Source organism: Oncorhynchus gorbuscha, linkage group LG23 (assembly GCF_021184085.1).
Source record: "Oncorhynchus gorbuscha isolate QuinsamMale2020 ecotype Even-year linkage group LG23, OgorEven_v1.0, whole genome shotgun sequence".
In the NCBI taxonomy this organism is placed as follows: Eukaryota; Metazoa; Chordata; class Actinopteri; order Salmoniformes; family Salmonidae; genus Oncorhynchus; species Oncorhynchus gorbuscha.
Window position 1 is genome coordinate 57042869 of NC_060195.1, and position 21898 is coordinate 57064766.

The 21898-nt window shown below is 40.3% G+C and overlaps 2 protein-coding genes across 2 annotated transcripts; one reads left to right on the plus strand and one right to left on the minus strand.

The window, feature by feature from the left end:
• Positions 1-5048: 5048 nt before the first annotated feature.
• LOC124011455 (gastrula zinc finger protein XlCGF46.1-like) lies at positions 5049-10362 on the minus strand. Its single transcript, XM_046324854.1, has 2 exons — positions 10127-10362; positions 5049-6494 (listed from the first exon to the last, which is right to left on the minus strand). Exons 1-2 carry the CDS (start codon positions 10263-10265, stop codon positions 5224-5226), a joined length of 1410 nt encoding a protein of 469 aa, XP_046180810.1. The 5' UTR covers positions 10266-10362; the 3' UTR covers positions 5049-5223.
• A 3799-nt stretch (positions 10363-14161) lies between these two features.
• On the plus strand, positions 14162-21889 carry LOC124010906 (zinc finger protein 32-like). The gene is made up of 2 exons (XM_046323694.1): positions 14162-14638; positions 20397-21889. The coding sequence occupies exons 1-2, from the start codon at positions 14326-14328 to the stop codon at positions 21233-21235; spliced, it is 1152 nt and encodes a 383-aa protein (XP_046179650.1). The 5' UTR covers positions 14162-14325; the 3' UTR covers positions 21236-21889.
• The last annotated feature ends 9 nt before the right edge of the window (positions 21890-21898 follow it).

The following is a 21898-nucleotide window of genomic DNA, read 5'->3' on the forward strand; positions in this document are numbered from 1 at the left end:
CTGACAGAGCTTGAGAGGATCTTCAAAGAATGGGGGGAAACTCCCCAAATACAGGTGTGCCAAGCTTGTAGCGTCATACCCAAGAATACTCTAGGCTGTAATCGCTGCCAAAGGTGCTTCAATAAAGTACTGAGTAAAGGGTCTGAATACTTATGTAAATGTGAAATGTTTTTATTTATTTTTAATACATTTGACAAAAATTCTAAAATCTTGTTTTGCTTTGTCATTATGGGATAGCGTGTAGATTGAGGAGAATGAAAAAAACTATTTAATCCATTTTAGAATAAGGCTGAAACGTAACTAAATGTGAAAAAAGTACAAGGGGTCTGTATAGTTTCCAAATGCACATGGAACAATATGATATTTGGTGATTTGCTTATACTTAGTATTTAGAAACATAAACATGATTTTTTCCCCCCATTTTGTTTTATTTGGTTAAAACCCAAGCATTGCCTCCCCTCCGCTGAGTGAAGTCTGTTTCTTTTTTGTCCTGCCCAATGTAACCAAGTAGGCTAGTCAAGACCTCCGATAAAGTGTTTTGCTCATGTGTCCGCTGGGAAAATCAATCTTACGTCACCAAAGCTTAAAGTATCTCATTTCAGAGGAGCAAAACAGTGAGCTGGCATTCCCGTTTTAGCTATGTATTGTAGGCAGGCCTACGTTATTTTAGCCATGCTTTGGACTTGCATGAAAACGCCTATATGATCTATTCCATGCCCATCGTGAAACTAGAGATGTAACCCTCGTGTTTAGAAGGTATTTTCCTGCAACAATAGTTTATTTTCCGTTTAACATTTTTAAAGCCCAAGCCCTCCGTAGGCTACCCTTACCATAGGCCTACTATAACGAAGGCTGGTTCTTTTTTTTATGCTGCCGATTTTACGATATCATTACATTTTACATGTATTTATTGTTGTTAAAAATATATATATATTTATTAAAACCAAAGTAAACAAAATACAAGCAAACTTATTAGAATGATTAAACTTCTGGAGAAGTGTGAATGCGATCTGTAAGATGTTTCCAATTTGTACAGTGCCAGTCAAAAGTTTGGACACCTACTTGTTAGCAGTTTTGTTACTCTTCAGTAACACAGACCCCAAAGCAAATCAGGGGGAGGGAGGAAAAATGGGTTTATTCAAAGAGAACTAATCATGGTTGTTATGCTGAGAAGTAGATGATCATTCTTCCCTGTCCTCAGTGGCTCTCCACAGAACAAATGGGACAGGATGTCATTTATAACCCCCAACCCTAGTCTGTGGTTGACCATTTAGAATTCCTTGCAATAAAATTGGGCCAATGACCAAATAACAAGTATCCTGTTTCAGGCTCAATGTATAGACAATTCAGACCAATGAGATCTTGCCAGATTCTAACCAGATGTTGAACTGAAAAACAACTATTTCCATTGATCGTTAATTCCCTATTGACCTCTAGTCCTCTGCATTGTGTATCATCTTAAAATAGTCTTACATACTCATTCAAGGGTTTTTCTTTATTTGTACTATTTTCTACATTGTAGAATAATAGTGAAGACAAACAATGAAACAACACATATGGAATCATGTAGTAACCAAAATAGTGTTAAACAAATCAAATTAGGCACACTTTGCTTTGATGACTACTTTGCACACTCTTGGCATTCTCTCAACCAGGAATGATTTTCCAACAGTCTTAGAGTTCCCACATAACCCCAAACCAGATGGGATGGCGTATCGCTGCAGAATGCTGTGGTAGCCATGCAGGGAAAGCGTGCCTTGAACTCTAAATAAATCAGACAGTGTCACCAGAAAAGCACCCCCACACCATCACACCTCCTCCATGCTTTTCGGTGGGAACCACACGTCGAGATCATCCGTTCACCTACTCTGCATCTCCCAAAGACACAGCGGTTGGAACCAAAAATCTCAAATTTGGTTTCATCTGACCAAAGGACAGATTTCCACCGATCTAATGTCCATTGCTCATGTTTCAGGCAAGTCTCTTCTTATTGGTGTCTATTAGTAGTGGTTTCTTTGCAGCAATTCAACCATGAAAGCCTGATTTATGCAGTCTCCTCTGAACAGTTGATGTTGAGATGTGTTTGTTACTTGAACTCTGTGAAGCATTTATTTGGGCTGCAATTTCAGAGGCTGGTTAATCATGACCTTATCACCTGCAGCAGAGGTAACTCTGGATCTTCCTTTCCTGTGGCGGTCCTCATGAGAGACGGTTTCATAATAGCGTTTGATGGTTTTTGCGACTGCACTTGAAGAAACTTTCGGTTCTTGACATTTTCTGCATTGACTTACCTTCATGCCTTTAAGTAATGATGGACTGTCATTTCTCTTTGCTTATTTGAGCTGTTCTTGCCATAATATGGACTTGGTCTTTTACCAAATAGGGCTATCTTCTGTATTCCACCCCTACCTTGTCACAACACAACTGATTGGCTCAAACGCATTAAGGAAAGAAATTCCACAAATTCACTTTTAACGAGGCACACCTGTTAATTGAAATGCATTCCAGGAGACTACCTCATGAAGCTGGTTGAGAGAATGCCAAGATTGTGCAAAGCTGTCATCAAGGCAAAGGGTGGGTACTTTGAAGAAACTCAAATATATTTTGATCTGTTTATCACTTTTTTGGTTACTACATGATTCCATGTGTTATTTCATAGTTTTACTGTCTTCACTAATTATTCTACAATGTAAAAAATAAAGCAAAACCCTGGATTGAGTAGGTGTGTCCAAACTTTTGACTGGTACTGTGTATAAAACATTATATTTGGAAGCAGTAAAATGGTGAATGGACAAGCTCCCTTTATATTAGATCTTTGTCCAGCTACTGTGAAAAGTGTGTATGTATGTATGTAAAACTCTCCAGAGTCAGCTTTGTTTTAATATTATATGCCCACAGGAAGCAATTATGGTGCCTGTAAAGTGTATTTACACAGCCTATTTAAAACAATTTGTTATGTTTCAAATTATTCGCTCTCATTAGCCCCATAGGACGTTTTACAAAAGTACATCTAGAGCATGTATTATGCAGAGTTTACTTTCCTTTCTGTGACCAAACCCTGACTTTTAAATGTCCATCTTCTAATGCAGATTAGTGTTTTTTCCATCATGGATCTTATTCTGGAGGCAGCTCTGCAGAGTGGTCACTAGCTGGCACAGCCACAAAGTCATACAATCTGATTTTAAAGCTAACCTTACATTTTTGTTTTCATACATTTTTACAATATAGCCAATTCTGACTTTGCAGCTGGCCCATCTAGAGGAAATTGCTCAGTTCTGCCTCAAGGACAATTGTCATCCAAATAAATGTCAACAGAAGAGCTCTCCCAATTGTATTTCTGTTTTAGTCCTGTTCTCTTTCCTTGTGGACTTTATTCATATGTTTCAGCAGCTGAACCTTGCGACTAGAGGTCGACCGATTAATCGGAATGGCCGATTAATTAGGGCCGATTTCAACTTTTCATAACAATCGGAAATCGGTGTTTTTGGACACCGATTTGGCCGATTATTATTATTATTGTAATTTTTTTTTTTACACCTTTATTTAATCTTTAATTGACTAGGCAAGTCAGTTAAGAACACATTCTTATTTTCAATGACGGTGGGTTAACTGCCTCGTTCAGGGGCAGAACGACAGATTTTTACCTTGTCAGCTCAGGGGATTCAATCTTGCTACCTTACAGTTGACTAGTCCAACGCTCTAACCACCTGATTACATTGCACTCCACGAGGAAACTGCCTGTTACGCGAATGCAGTAAGCCAAGATAAGTTGCTAGCTAGCATTAAACTTATCTTATAAAAAACAAAATCAATCAATTAATCATAATAACTAGTTAACTACACATGGTTGATGATATTACTAGTTAATCTAGCGTGTCCTGCATTGCATATAATCGATGCGGTGCGTATTTGTGAAAAAGGACTGTCGTTGGTCCAATGTGTACCTAACCATAAACATCAATGAGGTTAGCAGGCAATATTAACCCGATGAAATTGTGTCACTTCTCTTGCGTTCAATGCACGCAGAGTCAGGGTATATGCAACAGTTTGGGCAGCCTGGCTCATTGCAAATTAATTTGCCAGAATTTTACGTAATTATGACATAACATTAAAGGTTGTGCAAAGTAACAGGAATATTTAGACTTATGGATGCCACCCTTTAGATAAAATACGGAACGGTTCCGTATTTTACTGAAAGAATAAATGTCTTCTTTTCGAGATGATAGTTTCCAGATTCGGCCATATTAATGACCTAAGGCTTGTATTTCTGTGTGTTATGTTATAACTAAGTCTATGATTTGATTAGAGCAGTCTGACTGAGCGATGGTAGGCAGCAGCAGGCTCGTAAGCATTCATTCAAACAGCACTTTCGTGTGTTTTACCAGCAGCTGTTTATGACTTCAAGCATATCAACTCCCGAGATTAGGCTGCTGTAACCAATGTGAAATGGCTAGCTAGTTAGCGGGGTGCTCACTAATAGCGTTTCAAACGTCACTCGCTCTGAGACTTGGAGTAGTTATTCCCCTTGCTCTGCATGGGTAACACTGCATCAAGGATGGCTGTTGTCGTTGTGTTCCTGGTTCAAGCCCAGATAGTATAGCTTCCGTCCCTCTCCTCACCCCTGTTACACTGGCAATACTAAAGTGCCTATAAGAACATCCAGTAGTCAAAGGTTAATGAAATACAAATGGTATAGAGAAATAGTCCTATAATTCCTATAATAACTACAACCTAAAATGTCTTACCTGGGAATATTGAAGACTCATATGAAAGCTGGTGCTTCCTTTTAACATGTTCTCATGTTCTGAGCAAGGAACTTAAACGTTAGCTTTCTTACATGGTACATATTGCACTTTTACTTTCTTCTCCAACACTTTGTTTTTGCATCATTTAAACCAAATTGAACATGTTTCATTATTTATTTGAGGCTAAATTGATTTTATTGATCTATTATATTAAGTGAAAATAAGTGTTCATTCAGTATTGTTGTAATTGTCATTATTACAAATAAATGTTTTAAAAATAAAAAAATATTTTTTTTTAAAATATTTTTAAAAAATTGTTATTTTAAATCGGCAACAGCTTTTTTTGGTCCTCCAATTATTGGTGTCGGCGTTGAAAAATCATAATCGGCCGACCTCTACTTACGACGGAATCCTAGCCTGAGCAGCAGTCAGTTTGTGCATGGTTAGGTTCCCCTTGACACTAAAGCTTTTCCCACAGCTAAATGATTTCTCTCTTGTGTGAATCAGTATGAGTCCGTTTGTGCACGTTCAGGTGCCCCTTCTGATAGAAGCTTTTCCCACAGTCACCACAACTAAAGGGTTTCTCTCCTGTGTGAGTAAATTTGTGTTTCTTTAGGGAGTCCTTCAAATTAAAACTTTTCCCACAGTCATCACAGCTAAATGGTTTCTCTCCTGTGTGAGTCAGTTTATGCATGTTTAGGGGCTGCTTGCGATTGAAACTCTTCCCACAGTCATCACAGCTAAATGATTTCTCTCCTGTGTGAGTCAGTTTATGCATGGTTAGGTGTCCCTTCTGTTTGAAGCTCTTCCCACAGTCACTACAGCTAAATGGTTTCTCTCCTGTGTGAGTCCGAACATGTTCGGTTAGGTTCCTCTTGAGACTGAAGCTTTTCCCACAGTAACCACAACTAAATGATTTCTCCCCTGTGTGAGTCAGTATATGTTGGGTTAGATTCCCCTTGCGATTAAAGCTCTTCCCACAGTCACCACAGCTAAATCGTTTCTCTCCTGTGTGAATCATGTGCTTGGACAGATCTCCTTCTAGTTTGAAGGTCTTTCCAAAATAGGGGCAGGTGCTGGTTTTCCCATCGTGACACAGTCTGACATGGGCCTTCAGTTTACAGGTAGAACTGTAGAAATTTTTGCAGAATTGGCATTCACGGGGTTGCTTCTTGGCGAGAGTCACATGCATCTGCAGGTCAGCCTTTAGTGCAAATGTTTCACCACAGTCACAGCAGCGGAGAGTTTTTATAGCTGTGTTGCTGGGTTTGGATGTGTGTTTCTTAAATGGTGGGTTGTGAGTCAATGGTAGGCTGGGATCTAATGTTGGGCTGCTGTCGAGTCCTATTGGGTCACTGCTTTCGGCTGTGCTGTGGCTGGATGCATTGTTTTGATTATTTGGAGGGTCACATGGAATGTTGAGAGCCTTTAGCTGAGTCACAGTACCAAAAGGTTTGAGATTCACTTGTTTCAGGTCACACTCTCGGTTCTCCAAAGTCTGGATTTGAGGAGTCAAGGGGTCCACCTGATCACATTTACTTGTCACACAGGCAGGAGTGAAAGTGGCATTTTTGGTATCAAAGAGGTCTTGAAGCCGTTCTTCCTCCTGACTGATTTGCTCCTCTTCCTCTTTAATCTGTGTGGCTTCAGTGTTCTCCTGTCCCAGACTGAAGCTCCACTCCTGCTCACAATGCTGATGCTCAGGGAGAACCTCCTCTTCAGAGACAGCGAGAGAGAGCTGCAAGGAATCTGGAGGGAATGAGAAGGGGGGGCAAAGGTTATCCAGTCTTTAGACATCAGGGTTACAGTGAATTTGAATTGAAAGGAGCAATCTGCAGTTCCAACAATAACAAAGCAGGTACCCCGCCACTGTTTTGGTAAATGGACAAAGCTTGCTAAATGGAACCACTCTCAAATTCGAAGACAGAGCTATGGGTGTAAGGACTGACCAGTTATAATATCAAAATGACAGTTTTAAACATGTTAAGGCTATGCACACATGACTGTAAGTCGCTTTGGATAAAAGCGTCTGCTAAATGGCATATATTATATATATATTATAAAGTGTTTGTTTACAATTACATTGTTTAGAAACACTGTAATAAAACAAGCTTATATATATTTGGGGTTCTGTTGGGATACAAGACATCCATAAATTATATTCAAGAATCCATTAGGTATATTATTCATTTTAAAAGGTTAAAAAAAATGTATGTACCAATTGCAGATTTGCCCTTTAAGTCAGTAAATTCAAGAAGTAAATTGAAATTCCAATTCAAATGATCGAAAACCTAGAATCTATTTCCAATTACTTCTCGATAAACCAAAGAGAAAGCGATTTATTTCAAAAGTTTGTCCATTTATATTTATTTATTTATTATAAATTCAAATCACTTCCAGGTTTTTGTGACAGTTTTTCTCCATGCTAGTAAACCACCACCTCCAGAGGTAAACATGTTCAATTATTAAATAGTTACTCTTATGCCTGCATTTTATAGACTGCTGTGTTTAACACTATTTTTTTCTTTATATAATCTATAGCACCAGTTTCAACCTCCTTCAAAAACCCCTGCAGCTTCCTCTAGAGGTATTGATGTAAAACGGTTCAATGCTTTTCATGAAACATGCTCTGCCTAATAGGGCTGTTTTTTCCATGGCAAAAAAACAAAACACGAAGCAGACAAAATACTTTGGTCCTTTAACAACCTGTTGTATGTAAAATAGTGTGTGCTATAGCTTGAAAAATACAGAAATGTGAATCTGGGTGAAAATATAATAATGCGTTTGTTTCTAACATGTTGTTACATTAGGTCGGTTTCCCTGAAGAAGTTTTAAAGCCGATCCGTGTTTTGGTTCTTTGCCACGACACTAACGAGAAAAGAAAATTGTCACACCACCTATAGCACCACCCTCAGGTACTTCATAATCTTCTTCGGGTTGTATCATATACTATTGTTGTTGTAATACCTCTACGTTCATCAATTTGACTTTGTTTTTGCAAATACAAGTAGCTGAAAACACTAATTGCTGTGCCCGCTGCGGGAGCGTGATCCACCTGCAAGCTCCCCTCAGGAGCGGGTGTCGGAGGTGCCATGTGTATGCTGTGACTTCTGCCAGCACTGCACCCACTGCTGTTGTGTGCTGTGAGACCCAGAGGGGGTGGTGGAGCTGGACTTTTAATGCGATGTGTGAGACAATATAGGGATGGAGGTCGAGATTTAGTTGTTTTGTTTGCTTTTATGTATGTATTTATGAATCTAATATCGATATATTTATTCATCCCATGTCGTGTTTTTCCTTCACTGAGATTACAAGTGTATCACTGCAACACCAACACAGCGTTTTACTGTTCATGTCAGTGCACATCACTGAAATTAATGTTTTATTTAATGTCTGTCATTCATATTCCTATATATTTTAGCATTAAACTAGTATCTACTTTGTCAAAACATAAGATACATCGGTAAATAAGTCAAATAAGACATTATTTGGTTCCAACACTGAAAAAGCTGTTGGTGAGGTCAGTCAGTCAACACGAGAGCGCAGCAGGGTGGACAGGTCAGTAAATGTTTTTAAACCAAAAAGCAAACCAACTAGCCAGTTTTCTATCAAACGCTTAGGAGAAGAGAGCTAAATTCAGCAACAAAAAAAAGAAATGTCACTTTTTCAGGACCCGTCTTTCAAAGATAATTCTAAAAATCCAAATAACTTCACAGATCTTCATTGTAAAAGGTTTAAACACTGTTTTCCATGCTTGTCAATGAACCATAAACAATTAATGAACATGCGCCTGTGGAACGGTTGTTAAGACATTAACAGCTTACAGACGGTAGGCAATTAAGGTCACAGTTATGAAAACTTAGGACACCAAGAGAGGCCTTTCTATTGACTCTGAAAAACACCAAAATAAAGATGCCCAGGCTCCCTGTGTGAACGTGCCTTAGGCATGCTGCAAGGAGACATGAGGACTGCAGATGTGGCCAGGGCAATAAATTGCAATGTCCGTACTGTGAGACGCCTAAGACAGCACTACAGGGAGACAGGACGGACAGGTGATCATCCTCGCAGTGGCAGACCACGTGTACCAACACCTGCCCAGGATAGGTACATCCGAACATCACACCTGCGGGACAGGTACAGGATGGCAACAACTGCCCGAGTTACACCAAGGACACACAATCCTTCCATCAGTGCTCAGACTGTTCCCAATAGGCTGAGAGAGGCTGGACTGAGCGCTTGTAGGCCTGTTGTAAGGCAGGCCCTCACCAGACATCACCGGCAACAACGTCGCCTATGGGCACAAACCCACCGTCGCTGGACCAGACAGGACTGGCAAAAAGTGCTCTACACTGACGAGTCACGGTTTTGTCTCACCAGGGGTGATGGTAGGATTTGTGTTTATCGTCGAAGGAATGAGCGTTACACCGAGGCCTGTACTCTGGAGCGGAATCGTTTTGGAGGTGGAGGGTCCGTCATGGTCTGGGGCGGTGTGTCACAGCATCATATGACTGAGCTTGTTGTCATTGCAGGCAATCTCAACGCTGTGCGTTATAGGGAAGACATCCTCCTCCCTCAAGTGGTGCTCTTCCTGCAGACTCATACTGACATGACCCTCCAGCATGACAATGCCACCAGCCATACTGCTCGTTCTGTGCGTGATTTCCTGCAAGACAGGAATGTTAGTGTTCTGCCATGGCCAGCGAAGAGCCCAGATCTCAATCCCATTGAGCACGTCTGGGCCTGTTGGATCGGGGAGTGGGGCTAGGGCCATTCCCCTCATAAATATCCGTGAACTTACAGGTGCCTTGGTCAAAAAGTGGGGTAACATCTCACAGAATAAACTGGCAAATCTGGTGCAGTCCATGAGGAGGAGATGCACTGCAGTACTTAATGCAGCTGGTGGCCACACCAGATACTGACTGTTACTTTTGATTTTTTCCCCCCCCCCTTTGTTCAGGGACACATTATTCCATTTCTGTTAGACAAATAGAACAAGTTCCACAGACATGTGACTCAGTTTGTCAATCTTATGTTCATACAAATATTTACACATGTTAAGTTTGCTGAAAATAAACGCAGTTGACATTGAGAGGATGTTTCTTTTTTTTGCTGAGTTTAAGTCTATTTATTAACACAATTAAATAGATATAATAAAGGTGGCCACTAACTGGGGATCAAATGCCGAATACATTTTAATTTTGCTAAACCACATCAAAATACCCGATAATAGTAACTAGTATTTCCAAAGAAATGTCAAACATGCTAAATGTTAACTAGTTAGCTAACATGTTTACGACACCAATAATCACAAAACATTGGCGGCTTAATAACACTGTTGAAAATAATACATTTCTAAACACGGTCGTGTTATACATACGAACCTATCCGCAGCAGTCTCCGTAGACGATCATTTTCCTCTTGGTACTCAGCTACCGTTTTCTCAACTGCCCCAAAAATGTCGACAGCAGCAGCCATTACACGCTCATTTAAAAACTCACGCAGCAACTGTAGTTGAGACATTTTCAATCGATTGAGAGTTGAAGATTCAACGAATATGGCTTTGTCCACGTAAAAATGATGTTGATCACAAACAAAACAAAGTCCGCTCCAAAGATGATATACTGAATCAACGCAACAAGCGACTCGCCAGCAACAATAAAACAAGTATTTCCGGGTCACGGAAGTTCGGAAATGTCCATTTGCATTACATTTGGGTTTTTAAACCATTATTCCAAGGTCAAATAAATGTTCCCAAGGCAATACACTATGTACATGAAATACATATTGGCTTATAGAGAAAAAAATATTCTAGGTGCCAAAGTAGAAGTGGGGTTGGGATCACCCACTAGGGTCTGTAAAATCTAAAGTACCAGTACTGTATGTATGGTGTTATTTCATGGGGGACTGAGGTCTATGTGCCCAGCAACACTTTCTATTCCACCCCCTCCATTGGTCCAAATGCAATACACAACACACCTATAAATCACATATTGGTTTATAGAGAAAAAAAACACATTCTCGGTGCCAAAATAAAAGTGTGGTTGGGATTACTCACTAGGGACTGTAGAATCTATATATGGTGTTATTTCATGCAGGACTAAAGTCTATCTTAGTTGATTTATTATTGTTTGGGCCAGAACACTGCATCTCCAACATTTCTTTACTTATTTATTTGGGGTAACAGACATATACAACAAAATGTACAATGTGGACCCAGAGGATGTCACTCAATAGTATTCATTAAAATGCTTGTTTCCAAAGTGGTCCTCATTTGAACACGATATTGATATTTATTATATTCACCATGAGGAACATGATCATGTTTCATGGAAGTAATAAAATATACTGCTTATAATGTATCTAGCTACATACATACAAATAATACATTTATTTTTCTTCCTTTAGGAACCTAAATGTCACTTTTGCTTCATTGCCATCAATACTAACTATATCACATCATTACTTGATGAGATCCATGTGTTAGTAAAGCTATAAAGCTTGTATACTTTATTGTGCATATGTTCCATAATTTTTTGCCTGTATTATTCATTTTACACAGTTTACAGGACATCTTATTTTGAAGGATTAAAGAAATGTGACCTCTTGTTGCATTCAAATGAATGTCAAACAACCATAGAGATAGATAGAGGACTCATCTTTATCTGTGCCATTATGGCATCTGTGACAGCCTGGGCAGTGCCATTGAGGCTACTACCCATAGGAATACCCACTCAGTTGAGTACTTTGACTACTTTAAAATGAAGGAAGCATGGCTGAAGCCCTCAATGGCGCCCTTCTGGCCACCTCTGAGAATAGTATTGAAATATACACTGACTCTGTGACTAGGTTAATCAGCAAGTGCATAGAGGATGTTGTTCCCACTGTGACAATTAGAACTTATCCAAACCAAAAACTGTGGAGTGGTAGCATTCGAGCAAAACTGAAAGCAAGAACCACCGCATTTGACCATGGCAAGGTGACTGGGAACATGGACATATACTGTACAAACAGACTAGCTCTGACTTACGTAAGGCAATCAAAGAGGCAAAGCAACAGTAAAGGGACAAAGTGAAGTCGCAATTCAACTGCTCAAACATGAGATATACACTATATTTCCACAAAAGTATGTGGACACCCCTTCAAATTAGTGGATCTGGCTATTTCAGCAACATCTGTTGCTGACAGGTGTATAAAATCGAGCACACATCCATGCAATCTCCATCGACAAACACTGCCAATAGAATGGCCTTACTGAAGAGCTCAGTGACTTTCAACTTGGCACAATAATAGGATGCCACCTTTCCAACAAGTCCGTTCATCACATTCTGCCCTGCTAGAGCTGCATCAGTCAACAGTGTGACAATTCCCCCATGCACAAAGCAAGGACCATACAGAAATGGTTTGTCAAGATCGGTGTGGAAGAACTTGAGTGGCCTGCACAGATCTTTGACCTCAAACCCATCAAACATCTTTGGGATTAATTGGAACGCCGACTGCGAGCCAAGCCTAACATCAGTGCCTGACCTCACTAATAATCTTGTGGCTGAATGGAAGCAAATCCAGGCTGCAATGTTCCAACATCTAGTAGAAAGCTTTCCCAGAATAAGTGGTACATAATCCATATTAATGCCCATCATTTTGGAATTAGATGTTTGATGAGCAGGTGTCCACATTCTTTTGGTCAGGTAGTGTATGTGGCAGGGACTCCAGACAAATATGGATCATAAACATAAAGCCAACCACGTCGCGGACAGACGCCTTGTTCCCAGATAAGCTAAACATCTTTGTCCACTTCGAGGAAAACATTGAGCCTCCGAACGCCGGCCCCCTCCGCTGCGTGCTCTTGTTCTCTGTAGCCGATGCAAGTAAGTTATTTAAGCGTGTTAACCATTGCAAGGTTGCCGGCCCAGACGGCATCCCAAATCGCGTACTCAGAATATGTGCAGACCAGGTGGCTGGATGTTTATGGACATATTAAATCTCTAATATCCCAATCCATTGTCCCCACTTGCGTCAAGGCATCCACCATTGTTCCTGTACCCAAGAGAGCGAAGGTAACTGACCTACATGACTATTGCTCCGTAGCACTCACTTAAGTCTTCATGAAGAGCTTTGAGAGGCTAGTTAAGGATCATATCATCACCACCTTACCCAACAACCTTGAACCACTACAAATCGCATACCGCCCCAACAGATCTACAGATGAGGTTATTGCACTGCACACTGTCCTATCCCACCTGGACAAGAGAAATACCTATGTAAGAATACTTACCAGTCAAAAGTTTGAACACACTGCCTGCCTTCCAAGACATCGACAGGACCCTGTGTCAGAGGAAGGCCTAGAAGATCATAAAGGACCTCAGCCACCTGTTCCTCCTGCTACCATCTGGAAGGAGGAGACAGTACAGCTTCAATCTCCAGACAGTCAGACTGTAAAAGTCAACACTAGCTGCCCTCTGCCCCGTACCCTGCCCTGAACCTTAGTCGCCGTTACTAGCCGGATACCACCCGGTTTTCTATCCTGCACCTTGGAGACTGCTTCACCCTATGTACACAGAGTCATTGAACAAGGGTCACTTTAATAGTGTTTACATACTATTTTACTGTATTCTAGTCATGGCTCATTGTAAAAAAAAATGATCAGAATTGTGGTGGTAAAGGACTGTATCTTAATGTAACTGTTGCTGGTTTGAGTTGGGGCTATCGCGGTGGTTGCCATTAAAACAGTTTAATTATTGCAATTTGATACATGAAAGGATATTGTAGGATGAATGATGAATGGATATTAGATGAATGATGAATGGATATTTAAAAAAAATTATTTTTTTTTTTTTTTTATTTCACTAGGCAAGTCAGTTAAGAACAAATTCTTATTTTCAGTGGGTTTAACTGCCTGTTCAGGGGCAGAACAACAGATTGTGTACCTTGTCAGCTCGGGGATTTGAACTTACAACCTTTCGGTTACTATTCCAATGCTCTAACCACTAGGCTACCCTGCCGCCCCATTAGGATGGTTAACTAGGAAAACAAGGAAAGACCCACAGGAATCCCACAGGAATTTGGGCTTCTGAGGGAATTGTGCAGGTTTTGCCTATGCTTCTCCAGGATTTCTGCATTTTGCTTTGCACACGATCTTGAGACTAATACAACCTCACATAGTTTGTCTGAGGTTAAGACTACTCCAGTGCTAGATCCTTTATTCAAGTTGATAGCATGATAAACACACAAAAAAAACGATGGTTTTCTCAATACTAAACAATGATTCTACAAAGCATAGGAATAACTCCCACAGAGAATACCCCAAATACAACGTTAAGCGCTCAAGGAGTTCTCAGGGTAATGCGCATTCTAGTCTCCACGCGGTAGGTGGCGCTTTCTAGCTATCTTAACTCGACCCGGATGTGGTCGTAAGGAAGGAGACAGTTATCAATGATGGCGGAATATTGATGACATTAAACCAGATATTCTTACAAATATTACTATTTCTTGAACAAGCTGGCAAAAAATAACTTTGTTGGACGTTTTCAATCATCTTCATAGTAGTAGTTGTCACCGGTTTCACAAAAGCAAAGGGTTTAAAATGTCGGAAATGCGTGTTTTGCATCAACGGATAAACTCTGTCATTATGGACATACTAGCCTCCGCTGCGGTTACAGAGATTTGTAAGTTAGTAGAAGATTGTTGTGGAGCATTACGTGCAGAAGTCTCCCAAAGCAAAGAGCAAATCAAAATACTACAGAAGCAACTCAGCCTGGCTGAGTCGAGTTACGGGTCGGTGAGTTGCAAAGAAGGTCAGACGCCGGTCAGCAGCGGCTCACGGATAAATAACAATATTTCGGGCAATTCCCTCGCGGCCAATGAAGATGATGCGGACGACACTCACGATGACGAAGGTTGGCTACCAATTTGTAACGGGCTGTTGTCAGCCTTTGAGCTAACGTTAATCATTGTAAACCAAGTAATGGTCAACTTGTAGCGCTGTACTCGTACTCTTAATAGAGAGCAATAGTAATGGTAGTGGTGTAAAGTACTTTATACGAGATTTTATACGTTTTGAGAATCTTCATCAGCTAATGTAACCTTTTGTGAATTTTGAAGCGTTCATTTAATAAAAACAAGCACAAAGAATTAAAAGGTAATATTATCTCATAGATCAAAATGTACAAGATCTCCTAAAGACAAAATCCAACTCTACCCACACGCACGTAGATCAAGGTAGTTAAATGCTATATTTTTGCGTAGCTGTCATAACTATGGCCGAGTAGTTGTTTTTGAAGGGTGTTTCTGAAGTAACTTTTCACCCTGACAGCGAAAAGATGGCAGAAGCGAACGCTGATGTGGAGCGTGAATATAATGGCGGGGGACTCAAGGAGAATTGGAATATTGTCCAAAAGAATAGAAAACGGACCAAAATTGCAAACAAGGATGAGAATGTCCTTTATCTTGTAGGAGTATGTTTTGTTAATGAGGAGCAGCTGATTTGGATTATCAATTTTGACGAATCCATTTGATATAACCAAACTGGTGGAGAGAGTGCTGTAGGTAAAGTGAAGGCTGAGGATCACGAGAGGCAGGCTTGTTTAGATTATTTTTTTGTTCTTCTGAGGATAAGAAGGAGAGTGGGTTGCATCTCACCCGATTTTTAGAAGTTTGATGTGTCCTGTTCCCGAAGAGAAACCGAAGGGGGTAATATCTGGCGGTTGGTGGGGAGTCGATGTTGCACAGATTGAAAAATATTCCTAGAGTGATTGATGCTCGTGTGGTGAATGAAGAAAGAGACGAGTATCCTCCATTCTTTTTTATATATATATATTTTTTTAAATATGTGGAGTCTCTACCTACTCAAGTGCAGTTGGGAAATATAAACCACAGTCTGTGTTTGTTCCAAGACTAATGCACTGTGATCATTGTAAAGCTTTTGGACATGTTTCAAGTGTCTGCTGAAGGGAAAAGCCGAGATGTTCAAGTTGTGAAAAAGTTTGTGTGATGTTTTTTTTTAAAGTGATGAAAATAGGACATGTTGCAATCGGGGTGGGAACCATGAATGAAAGAGAATGCGGTGGCCACAGGGCTGTCCAGAGCATTTCATATACAGCAACTGTTAAAAGGGTCGAGGGTTCGATTGGCGCTCCTGACGAGTCCATGGTGTTGCATAGGCCTTCACTGAAGGCTGCGGGGGTTGCCGTTCAACAGCAAGAAAGACCTAGATGCGTTACAGTTTAAGAATGTGGCCTTTTATATCCACGGCGATTCCACGGCGATTAATGGCACTGCCAAGGTGGAGAGGAAGTCCAGGAAAATAGATATCATTGTGGATGCGGCGGAACGGTTCCTGGGACTGGTAGACTTCTCGGCGAAGGAGTTGCATGGAGTATTGTCACAAGCCATTACCACCCTCTCAGGTCATAGAGCCTGAGAAGGCAGATATGGAGGTTTTGGTTTTGTCAATGTGGTGTTTTGTTTTATTGTGGGTGGATTAAGTTAGTTTTCTCTGTCACGTATGGGTTATATTTTGACCTTGTTTTTTTTCAACCCCGTCCAGTCGGTGGCGGTAATACTCCTTTTTGGGTTGTAGCCTGCCATAAAACCCACAGAAGAAAAAGATGATGATGATGATGATATCCTAAGGTTGTTAACCTCTTACCCCCTACTTTTTTCAATTTCCGCCTGAAGACATACCCAAATCTAACTGCCTGTAACTCTGGCCCAGAAGCAAGGATATGCATATTCTTGGTAAAATTTGAAAGAAAACACTCTGAAGTTTGTGTAAATGTGAATTTAATGTAGAAGAATATAACACAATAGATCTGGTTTAGATAATACAATGAAAAAAAAACATACGTTTTTTTCTTTTTATTGTTGTATCATCGTCTTTAAAATGAACAAGCTAAAACAAACATTCAGATAGGATGATGGAGACAATTTCAGTGAAAGATATGAGGGCAACAGTTTCAGAATGATAACTTTCAAAATGAGTGTGCTACATGACATTTATCATGAAGTCACCGAGGTGTCCCACACAAGTAGCCAAATTGGTGAAGGTATGAAGGTATACATTTTGAAACAAATAACTATATACAAAATGCCAAAATGGTATTCTAACACCCCCCCAAAAAAAAAATGGAGAAAAAAATGTATACATTTACAAAATAACATGGGTAACTATTTACACACTTTCAATATTTGGAAGACCCTCAGTCCACTATCAAATCAAATTGATTTATATAGTCCTTCGTACATCAGCTAATATCTCAAAGTGCTGTACAGAAACCCAGCCTAAAATCCCAAACAGCAAGCAATCCGGATGTATTTCATTGAATAATGCTGCCTGCAGCATACAGTTGCAGACCCACTGTGGCAGCTGTTTGTGGGCCTTGTGCGCTACAGCCCCTCAAGTGTAGACCACTGTTAATCAGCAGCATCCTACCTCCCGCTAGCCTGACTACTCATCCACATTGTTTCGGCCAAGTCCAAGCCCACTAACATTTCTCCTCCACGATGAGTCTGGATCATAAAGAATGATTGTGGCTGAAAGGCCCTATTAGCATGGGCAACACTTTTGAAGGCTTCCATCATTTTAATGGGATTTCCAACTTTGTGGGCTGATCGCTCCTGGTGACAGTTTGACTGAATGTATGGCGCTGTCGATAGAGCAGTGGAATTACATTCAGGATGAGTTGTCAGGCAAACCTCCTTCCTGATATTTGACTGGAAATGTCTGTGGTTTGATCGGCGGTTTGGGCTTTGTCCGCTCTATTATTCTAACTCTACGATCAATACTGCAGGTTCCATATAGCGAGAGAAATTAAGAAAGAATTTGCATCACAAATCCAGTCGATATCAATCATTTTACATCTGAATAGAATAAATGATCCGCTCCTCGTTCTAGCATCTTCATCTTTTCTCTTAATTAACATGTATGGATCCAGAACTTAATCGAGCAGCTGATTTTTTAAATGGACCATTGGTTGTGTTTTATACAAGTATTGAGCTATACCATTTCCATTATAATCAGTCAAGTCAGATTGCGACTGATGGTAAAATGATTGCCCATTAATATACACTTCAACAACTGTTTTGATCAATCGACAACAGTACATATATAAGTGCAAAATCCTGAACTCTCCTATGGGCTATCTTGAAAAGAAAATCATGGGCTATCCTATCCTAGACCCTGTTATGTCAGATGGTGCTTATGCGCTATCTAATCAGTGTGTAGCTGTGCTAGCAGCGCTAGTATTCACACGTTGATGGGAATTAACTTGCTAAAAAACTGAGTAGTCCACCAGAAGCCATAAATGAAATAAAATTCAACTTCTACTTTTTCTGTCGCTTGTCTGTAGGCTTGTTCCTTATGCATGGAGGAATAAATAGCTTTTTATGGAATGGACAGTACCAGTCTAATGTTTGGACACACCTACTCATTCAAGGGTTTTTCTCTATTTTTCACTATTTTCTACATTGTAGAATAATAGTCAAGACATCTAAACTATGAAATAACACATGGAGTCATGTAGTAACCAAAAGAAAGTGTTAAACAAATTGAAATGTAGTTTCGAGATTCTTATTTTGAGATTCTTCAAAGTAGCCACCCTATGCCTTGATGACAGCTTTGCACACCCTTGGCATGGCATTCAGGTCATCTGATGCAGCACTCCATCACTCTTCTTCTTGGTCAAATAGCCCTTACACAGCCTGGGGGTGTGGGATGGCCTATTGCCGCTGAATGCTGTGGTAATAATGCTGGTTAAGTGTGTCTTGAATTGTAAATAAATCACTGACAGTGTCACCAGCAAAGTACCCCCACAACAGCACACCTCCTCCATGCTTCACGGTGGGAACCACACAGGCGGAGATCATCCGTTCAACTACTTTGCGTCTCACAAAGACACGGCGGTTGGAACCAAAAATCTCAAATTTGGACTCATGAGACCAAAGGACAGATTTCCACCGGTTTAATGTCCATGGATTGTGTGTCTTGGCCCACGCAAGTCTCTTGTTCTTATTGGTGTCCTTTAGTAGTGGTTTCTTTGCAGCAATTTGACCATGAAGGTCTGATTCACGCAGTCTCCTCTAAACAGTTGATCTTGAGATGTGTCAGTTACTTGAACTCTGAAGCATGTATTTGGGCTGTAATTTCTGAGGCTGGTAACTGCAGCAGAGTTAACTCTGAGTCTTCCTTTCATGTGGCGGTCCTCATGAGAGCCAGTTTCATCATAGCGCTTGACGTTTTCTGAATCTGCACTTGACACTTTTAAACTTCTTGAAATGTTCCGTATTGACTGGCCTGCATGTCTTAAAGTAATGATGAGCTGTCATTTCTCTTTGCTTATTTGAGCTGTTCTTCCCATATTATGGACTTGGTCTTTTACCAAATATGGCCATCTTCTGTATACCTGCTCTACCTTGTCACAACACAACTGATTGGCTCAAATGCATTAAAATGGAAAGAAATTCAACAAATTAACTTAACAAGGCACACCTGTTAACCTCTCTTGGGTAGGGGGCAGTATTTTGACGTTAGGATGAAAAGCGTGCCCAAAGTAAACTGCCTGTTACTCAGGCCCAGAAGCTAGGATATGCATATAATTTGGATAGAAAACAATCTAAAGTTTCTAAAACTGTTAAAATTATGTCTGTGAGTATAACAGAACTGATATGGCAGGCAAACCTCCCCCCAAAAAACATCAGTCTACCCCTATTTTCAATGGCTATCAGAAGTCCTCTCAGATTGTTGACATCAGTGGAAGCCCTAGGAACTGCAGTTTTTGGAAAAATGAGCCGGAAATTGTAGTTTTCTAGGTGGCTCCCATTTCGGCTGTAGTGTTTCCACTCCATTGTCTTTGTATGCGGGGTGCTGTCCTCCGATAACCACATGGTTTGCTTTCGCCGTAAAGCCTTTTTGAAATCTGACACAGCGGCTGGATTAATTTTGATGTATTACACTTGTGATTTTATGAAAGTTAAATATTTATAATACTGTCGTTTGAATCTTGCGCTCTGCAATCTTGCACTCTACACTACCGTCCCACCTGCCCATAATAAGTTAATTATGGGCAGACTACCTCATGTTTAACACTGTTTTGGTTCCTACATGATTCCATATCTGTTATTTCATAGTTTTGATGTCTTTACAATTATTCTGCAATGTAGAAAATAGTAAACTATTAAGAAAAACTCTGGAATGAGTAGGTGTGTCCAAACTTTTGACTGGTATTGTATAATTAAACAGAATTTCCAAACATGGGTCTGTTGTAGACCGATGCAGTTCCTCAGCGAGGTCAGTTCCTCTCTGCTTACCTCATGTCAAAATAAAAGTTCCCCACAAGTTCTTGCTTTTTTTGTGCAGGTATGGCGCAGGTAAAGGACTTTTATTTTTAAACGAGTTAAGTGAAGAGGAAGTGGGTCTACAACAGACTCATTCTTGGAAAGTCTGTTTAATTGATGTTTTATTAGATGCATAAGGGTCAAGCCTACAGACAATCGTCAGAGTACGTTTAAATTGAATTTTTTTAAACTTCTGTCCTCTGGCAGACTTCTATTTATTTATTTTCATCTAATTCCTAGACTTGCTGGTGTGTAAATACTAGCGTTGCTAAAACCAGATAATCAGCATTTCAGTTCTAACTTACTCTTTCTCATTCCCTTCAGATTTCCAGCAGTTCATTGTCTCTGAAGAGGAGTTTCCCCCCGAGCAGCAGCATTATAAGCAGGAGTGGAGCCCCAGTCTGGGGAAAGATGACTGGAACCCCATACAGATTAAAGAGGAACAGAATGAATTCACTATCATCCAGGAGGAGGAAGACTCTGTATTCACTCCTGCCTGGGTGAAAAGTGACTATGATCAGTACTCAACCCAGTCCTCACAAACCCAAAGTGAAAAAGACATAATGGACTCGACTGAACAGATCAAAAGAGAACCTAAGGAAGATGATTCATGGACAGAAAAAGGACAAAGCTCAAAGGGTAAAAAATCCATGGATCTGAAATCACCAGTGGAAAGGAGACACACAGAAGTGCAACCATTTTGCTGTAGTGATTGTGGGGAACGTTTCACTCAGATGGGAGAACTGGATGCTCATAGGAAGGCTCACACAGCAGAGAAACAGCATCGCTGTGGTGAATGTGGCAAATGTTTTACTCAAGTTGGGTATCTGAACTATCACAGAAAGACGCACACAGGGGAGAAACGTCATCGCTGTCATGATTGTGGCAAATGTTTCTTTCGAGTTGGTGATCTGACACTTCATATGAGGATTCACACAGGGGAAAAACCGCTTTGCTGCCAGGTCTGTGGCAAATGTTTTGCTCGTCCTAGTAATCTGAGGTCTCACATTAGAATTCACACAGAGAAATCTTACAGCTGTCATTATTGTGGCAAATATTTTCGTCATAAAGGTAATCTGACAGCGCATATGAGGATTCACACAAGGGGAAGTAATATTGTCGCTATAGTAGCAGATCTTTCACCACTGGCGATAATCACATGAGCAATTTTTTTTAAAGTATATTGCTGTCAGGATTGTTGTAAATGTTTCACTAATTGTTAGAGTATGAGGAGACTGAGGTGAGGAACCACATGCTACCATGACTGGAAAATATTTCATAATCTTAGGTCTTCTGATATCTCTTTTGTTCGAGGCATGGTTCACATCAGGCAATGCTTCATGTGAATAGCAAACTCACATTTTGTGAGTTTTTAAAAATGTATTTCAGGGCAGCTCTAACCAACATCTCAAATCTCGTCTCATTGATTGGACGGCAGGTTAGTTGAGTCCTGACTCCAATTAGCTTTTGGAGAAGTCATTAGCCTAGTGGTTCACATACTTTCCCCAACCTATACCTTGAATGTTTAGAATAATATATTCAATATAGACAAGAAAAATACAATTTGTGTTATTAGTTTAAGCACATTGTGTTTGTCTACTGTTGTGACTTATAGGAAGATCCAGGTAATTCCAAAGGGTTCACATACTTTTTCTTGCAACTGTACTCCTCTAGCATATACACACGCCCCTTTTTAAACTATTCAAAGTCAAAGATAGATCCAACCCTTGGCCTTCATCTTAGCTCATTCAGATTAGAAGTCTGACCTGGGCCAATTCAAGGAAAACTGACTCTGTAGTGGACTGGCAAGCTGTAGTGGACTAGCT